The sequence below is a fragment of the Atta colombica genome, unplaced genomic scaffold, assembly GCF_001594045.1.
Source record: "Atta colombica isolate Treedump-2 unplaced genomic scaffold, Acol1.0 scaffold82, whole genome shotgun sequence".
Classification (NCBI taxonomy): domain Eukaryota; kingdom Metazoa; phylum Arthropoda; class Insecta; order Hymenoptera; family Formicidae; genus Atta; species Atta colombica.
This window is the reverse complement of record NW_017259575.1, coordinates 887,330-894,309: the sequence shown is the minus strand read 5'-3', so window position 1 is coordinate 894,309 and position 6,980 is coordinate 887,330. Positions and strand designations below refer to the sequence as shown.

General features: G+C 34.1%; 1 protein-coding gene across 1 annotated transcript; it reads left to right on the top strand.

The window, feature by feature from the left end:
• The first annotated feature begins 1,829 nt into the window (after positions 1-1,829).
• On the top strand, positions 1,830-6,195 carry LOC108692760 (tsukushin). The gene is made up of 2 exons (XM_018201182.1): positions 1,830-2,090; positions 4,879-6,195. Exons 1-2 carry the CDS (start codon positions 1,869-1,871, stop codon positions 5,722-5,724), a joined length of 1,068 nt encoding a protein of 355 aa, XP_018056671.1. The 5' UTR covers positions 1,830-1,868; the 3' UTR covers positions 5,725-6,195.
• The last annotated feature ends 785 nt before the right edge of the window (positions 6,196-6,980 follow it).

Genomic DNA, 6,980 nt, shown 5'->3' with positions numbered 1-6,980 from the left:
AAGAGCAATTTGATCAGGATAAACGGGCGATCGATTGCGATAACGAACATAATGACGTTTTTGGCAGCCATTTCTTTTGCATGAAGCGCCACGTTTTATGCCTTTACATCAAACTAGGATATAGGAAACGTAATAAAAGAGAGAAGCCTCATTAACTTTCTGCCTAACCCTTCTCTTCCCTTCGTAATTTCGCTCCGCTGTCCGAAAATTTACATGGCCGAAATTTTCTCTCTCCACCCGTAAAGTTGGAATCACCTGGAAATTCGTCGGCGGACCGGATGGGCAGTCAGCTATTTCGACTGACAGTTTAACCGGCTATATAAGAGGTCAGCTCTCGCAATCGCATCTCGTCAGCGACACACCGCGTGATGCATGCCGTGTAATAGATGTGAAAATGTCCGCTTGCGTTTGTCGGATCGAATTCGGCCGAAAACGATGCTTATCGGAATTATGATACCGTTCTCCGAATGAACATGAAAAGCAAATCTAACGAGCGAACGCAAATAAGCGCTGGTGCTCCGGTAGCTGGAGCTATTACGATTTCAAAGTGATCTCTCTCTCTCTCTCTCTCTCTCTCTCTCTCTCTCTCTCTCTTGCATTTCGCTTTCTTTTTTCACCTCGCAGGATACTTAATTAAGCTACGGAAATACCGAAGTAACGTAAATGGATGTTACGGGGAGATAGGTACGAGCGATTGGAAAAGTTTCCACAATTTTTTCAAAGCTATCTCGCGGGTTGCTAATCAACTCCTTTAACTGCTTCGCAAGCTGCCCATTGCCTTGCTAAAATCTTTCGGATTAAAATGGAAGAAATGATATATAGGTTAAAGAAAAAATGTTTATGTAAAAAATGTTTTAATACAATTTAATATACTGTGACACAATAGCAAGGACTCAATACTGATCATTTCGTGAGTCCCATAATTATGCACAATGGTTCACCTTCTTATTTTTCACTCTACTACTAAAGTTGCTTTCCATTTACATCGATTCTTAGATAATTCTCATTTATGACGTCATAACTGAGTTGAATGCACGTTCCTTTTGCATTCTGACAATTGAGATTTAACTATAAAAACTAGTTTTTATCTATAATTTGCACAAGATCGAGACGCTGTGCTTTAAGCCTTGATTGCCAACTTTGACTGTCGACCAATAATGAACCAATAAGACTGATTCAACGTGATTGGTCCATTATTAGTCGGTAATCAGGTCGGCTTGCAGAATCGGTAGTCCGATACGGGCTTTAGTGAGTTTTGTAAACTTATTTTAAAGTGAGGTTATGAATCTATGATGACATGTAATAACTTTTTACCAAAGTAAGCAAATAGTGACATCATTAATATGATAGCATTTTCTCTTGGGATGAGAACACTGAGTGTAACTTCGCACTGCACTGCAGTTGCGTGTAAGTACTGCATCAGTGTTGCATTACACAAGTGTACATACATCATGGTGTACACTACTTCATGCTATCGTGTTTAATTCTGCTGCCGGTTGACTTCCATTTTCAAATTTTTAATGTCACACTGGCTCTACACCGTCTCTTTGAGATCGTGTAGCAAAATCCTACTTTGTGCATAAAATTTGCACCACACTATAGCTACGGAAACACGTTACACTGAATGAATTCGCCTACCACCAGCCAAAGAAATACCCTGTCTGAGTTGCACTGATGGGCGATAGTGCAGCCAAGGAAAAACGCTATGAGTATAAAATACTCAGCTTTAGACCCAATTTCACTTGTATTTAAATGGAAAGCAACTAATGATTCCATCCCCCTCGTGCATTCACAAAACGATTGTCCAATCGAGGACTTTTTGATTTGGGCAAAGTTCAAAAACGTACGATTCTGTTTCTGTTGCAGACATGAGCATCCTTGTTTTTAATGGTTTTCTATTACTGGGTTTCGTTGTGGCCTCGGTACCGGATGTTTTAGTATTGGGTTCGCCAGGCTCGCAACTCGTCAATGGGGACACTCCTATGAAGAAATGCCGATACAACAGGATGAATACCTACTCGATGCTGGAAGCATCCTGCTCGAATTTGGAGTTGCATGATATCCCGACGAATCTAAAGGCTGACATACAGGTAAGATTATCAATAAATATCGTCAATCTGTTCTTATATTAATTGAATATAATAAATATATATATTATATTTTGTACGAATCAAAAGTCGAAGTACACATCGAGTATCTTTTCTTTGTTATTTCAATTACAATAATTCGTATAAAATAGAAACTAATAAAAAAGTTTACATTAAACTATACTAAAAATTATAGCAATCTTTTTTATTTCTCTTCGTTCTCTGTCTTCCCTTTTTCTTTATTTAATTTTATATTATACGCGAAAGATTAAGCAAAACGCTTAATATTAAAAGTTTAAATGAAAAATGTACAAAAGAAGTAGTTCCAACAATAAGAATTAAGATGTATAATAAGAGTTAATAAGAGTTAATAATTAAGATAATTTATTATTTTTTTTTACTTTCAAATTTTTTAACTGTCCAAGTTTCTTTTGCACAGTCGTTATAGTTTTATTATCTCAACTCTTATTATATTAATTCTTACTCTATATCTTAATTCTTATTACTAAAACCTCATATTAAATAAAATAGAATTAGTTATAACTAAAAAAAGTAGAATTTTTGGAATATTATATTAAACATATATTCCCTTTTGTGCTCTCTTGTTTATTTCACGTTATTTACATCAAAAGAGGTAAATCTGGTAACCTTAATTTACAAAGGATACACAAGACTGACTTGCGAGACGGATTGATGTCCCAGCAGGTTAACGCGTGCGCTGTCTTGTAACGCGTACTTCATAACAGCATTACAGAAGTTTCGCTTTATCAATGTCGACGATAAAATGTTTATACTTGTTGATACCTTTTCGAAGACGCCTTTGTTGATCACTGTTTTATTTTTTTAACGATATTTCTTTTGCGGTAATAATACATTACGCGCTTTATGTAATATTAAAGCGATGATAAATCTGTCTTTGAGCCCTTTAATTCGTACATTGTTAACGACTTTATGTGCGAATAATTAATCACTTTCTCCAGTCGGATATTTCTACGGTATCACAACGCGAGCCTTTGTAGCTATAATCTAACGAAATATTTTTGCATGCATGTTCCTTTCCGGAGCTTAAATCTTTTCATCGCTTTCCATGTCCGCTATTTTTCTTTTTCTTCCTTCAATTGTATCCGTCCGATACAACCGTAAATCCCCGTACGTCTACTACTATACTTTCGTACTTTGGTTGGTAAACTTGCCTCCCGATGAATCCCAGGCAAAACTCCAGACATGCTAAATCCGGAGATTGGGTTGTCCAGGGTCACGAGGATGGATGCATTCCGCAATACACTTGAGAAAATTTAGTCGTGCAGAGATATTACCAATGCTCTAACATTTGATCTTTCGTATCGGATGAGCAACCGAGAGCAATTTCATTGCAAATTTTCTTTGACCTGATCCAATTGAGTTTCCTTCAAGCTACACTTCGTGTCGATAAATAATTTTTTGTAAATAAAAATTCAACTTGATAATATTATAAAAGATTTTAATATCTATTCAGTCTCAATCTCTTATTTTTCGTTTCAAACGAAATTTGTCTTAATAGAATGCTTTTTTTGATTCGATCTTGAATCACTTTATTAAATTGTTATTAAAGAGAACATTAATTTACATTGAAAAATCCTCCATTAAATGTGCACTTGTGGGAATTACATGTAAATCTGTGCAATCACATATATGAATTAGCGCGCATAAAGAGTTGTTTATACATTCAATCGACAAAGCTAACTCGTACGTAGAATTTAATGGATGCGTTCGCAGAAATATCAGACATACTAATTTCAAAGTTAAGTCTGCACGATGTAAACGTTAACAAAGATTCTTTTAAATATCCCAAGATGTTTACAAATGTGTCTTAAATGAAATAAAGAAGAGAAGTAAAGTAGATTTTATCTCATTATTTATCTTATAAGCAGTTCAAATTCTTAAAATAAATAAAGCACCAAGAATAAGTAGTCCATTTTTCAATTAATTTAAAATCTATTTCATCTTAATAGAAGTTGTGTTGAAAATATCTAATATTCTCTCTTTCTCTCTCTCTCTCTCTCTCTCATAATTATATGAAATAAATAAATTAATCATTCTTGATTAATGAAACACTGCAAGACTTGTAATTTTGCAAATCAGTATGATCGATACCGAAACTCTGTAACAAGCAAAAAGTTGCATGCGAGGTTTATTAAATTAATATATAAATAAAAAGCATTGAAAGATTCGTATATTTCTTCATTGCGTTTACATATCAAGAGTCTGCGTCAAAGAAATCATAATATCTCGTGTTCTTGTATTATTGAATTAATTACCATTAATTCTTCTCGTTGACCGGCTAATCTGACAAATGCATCTTTACGGAAACAAAGATCTTATTGATAAATTCCGGTCTCTTTCCATCCAACGGAATTACCATTCTTTTTATCTCGAAACGTTTTTACTAACAGAAATCTGATAAATGACGTGAATGGTATGATAATTTTTATTTAAGAAACACATTGCGTGTCTTTAGAAAAGAGCTATTAAAATAATATTTTTGTTTATTTTATTCTTACACATATATATATTATTTATTATTTTTTCATTGTAATTAATGTACCTATTACTAAACTCTGATATTACTGGATATTGAAATTATATAAGATTTTAACGTTTTCCAATCCAATTTAGTTGAACGATGTATGTTTATTATTTTTATTTATACAGACAATCTTTTTATAAACATATATATGTTTTCCTGTTTTTGTAATCTTTTTATGTCTTGTTTAATTAATATGCATATATTTGATGGAAATTTTTGTTATAGGTACTGGATGTTACTGTGAATCGATTGAGAGAGTTGACGAACGATAGTCTGACCTCTTATAAAAGCTTAGCCTATATCTATCTGGGTGACAATTTTATCCAAAATATCGAGGAAGGAGCCTTTGCCAAACAGAAGTATCTGGAAGTGCTAGATCTTTCACAAAACGGTTGTGACACTCTGCCAAAGAGCCTCTTCCAACTGCCGTATCTCCGCACGCTTTATCTCGGTTACAACAAGCTTACCGACTCAGTGTTCAAGATGGAAGTTACCTCGCCCATCCAGATGTTACAGTTGACCAGGAATAAGCTCACCAAGATCCCATATATCGGCCCTCAGCCGACCCTTGTCTCCCTTAACGTATCCGAGAATCTGATCACCTCGGTTGATACCGAGGATCTGGCGCCGTTCTGCTCACTGAAATTGCTCGATCTCTCGCGGAACATAATCAAATTCAACAGCGCTGCGAATGGTTGCGAATGCGAAATGTTGAATGCCTGGGTGAAGCTACATCAGATCAAGATGAAGCCAATTTTTTTCAATTGCACCAACTCGAACATCATAACCGAGGAATGCACCAATTTGCAATTCAGCAATCGAACGTACGAATTATATAACCAGTGTTCGATCATAATACAGCAGAAGGTGGAGACTGAAAAGGCCCGCTCAGTCTGGATACTGGTAGTCACGTGTGTTTCGGGATTCCTTTTCATCGTCTTCACGGTGCTGTGCTGCGTGCACAAGCGGAATCGCAGGCGACGCAGGAAGCAAAAAGAACAACAGCAATTAGCAGCGAACAATGCCAACACTGAGTTACTAAATAGCAATTTGACAACCGGTAATTCGTGAAATAATCGCCGAAACGTACAACAATAAAAATTGTAGAGAATTCTGTGTCGATGCCGAGAGGAGTACAGCTTTATACGAATCGCGAGGAAACGAAAGTTGAGGAGTTATCGACTTTGAAAAAAAAAATTAACGATGTTCAAAGTATTTGAGATACCTGTTGGTATTTATTGAGAGTTTAAGCAACGGATTCAGAGAGAGAATTTAATTGGATATATCGACAGATACGTGCCTAACAGTTTGTATCTGATCATTAATATACATTTACATTCGCAAAAATGTTCAATAAATGTGAGATATACACTAGCCTCATAAAGCATGAACAATATAATACAAATTCGTTACCATCCAAAATATCGAGCGAAATGTGATTAGATTTTACTTAAGTAATTAGATTACTTAAGACTCCGAAAAGAAGCGCAGCCATCGAAAGTAACCAATGGAACTTCGTGAAGACTATGCTTACAAGATATAAACGCGTTAACTTATAAAATGTGTAAATGTTCTATATTGTGTTCACACAATATATATATAAATATATATAATGGTTACAATATATACATATAAGATCTATGTGAATGTGATGGATTTTCAAGAACTCTGCGTGTTTTGAACAAATATATTCATCTCATTATACTCTTTGCGACGATAGAAACTACCGATTTTGATTTTGATCGAACAAATCTTGGAAATCGGTCGCGCTCATTATCATGCTTTTGTCAATGCAATAGCAATGCGAAGGGTAACATTTATTGCACGGTACTTAACGAAGAGTTTTCTTTCAAAAGATATTGCGATATCAAAGTAGATTCTTTTATCCAAGTATTAATTATATGATGTTGATTTTATTTTTTGTCAGAATCCTCTCTGTCTTTTTTTCTCACATTTTATAATTTTGTATGATGGCATTTTTATTTATTTTTTAAGCTAAGAATAGGTAAGATTTTATGTGTATTTATTTATAAAAATATATAGTGTATACAACATTACATCGTAGTAGACTAACAAAATTTATGCAATCTTATTTCTTGAAATTAGTTTTTTTCTTTCTGTTTTTCTGAAACATTTCCATTATGTGGATACATAGGTACGTTACCGTAGTTATTATATTTAAAGAATAAAGTTAAGTTATATGTAATTCGTTACTTATACTTCATAATATATATAACTATATTACAGTTAATTATTATACTATAGTTATAATATTACGAAACTCTATATATATGTATATAAATTATGAAGTATATGTATACTTACCT

Excerpts from the sequence above, each read along its gene's own strand:
- LOC108692760 (XM_018201182.1), top strand. The coding sequence starts at position 1,869 with ATGAGCATCCTTGTTTTTAATGGTTTTCTATTACTGGGTTTCGTTGTG. Across the intron at positions 2,091-4,878 it reads ATCTAAAGGCTGACATACAG|GTACTGGATGTTACTGTGAA; the intron begins GTAAGATTATCA and ends TTTTTGTTATAG.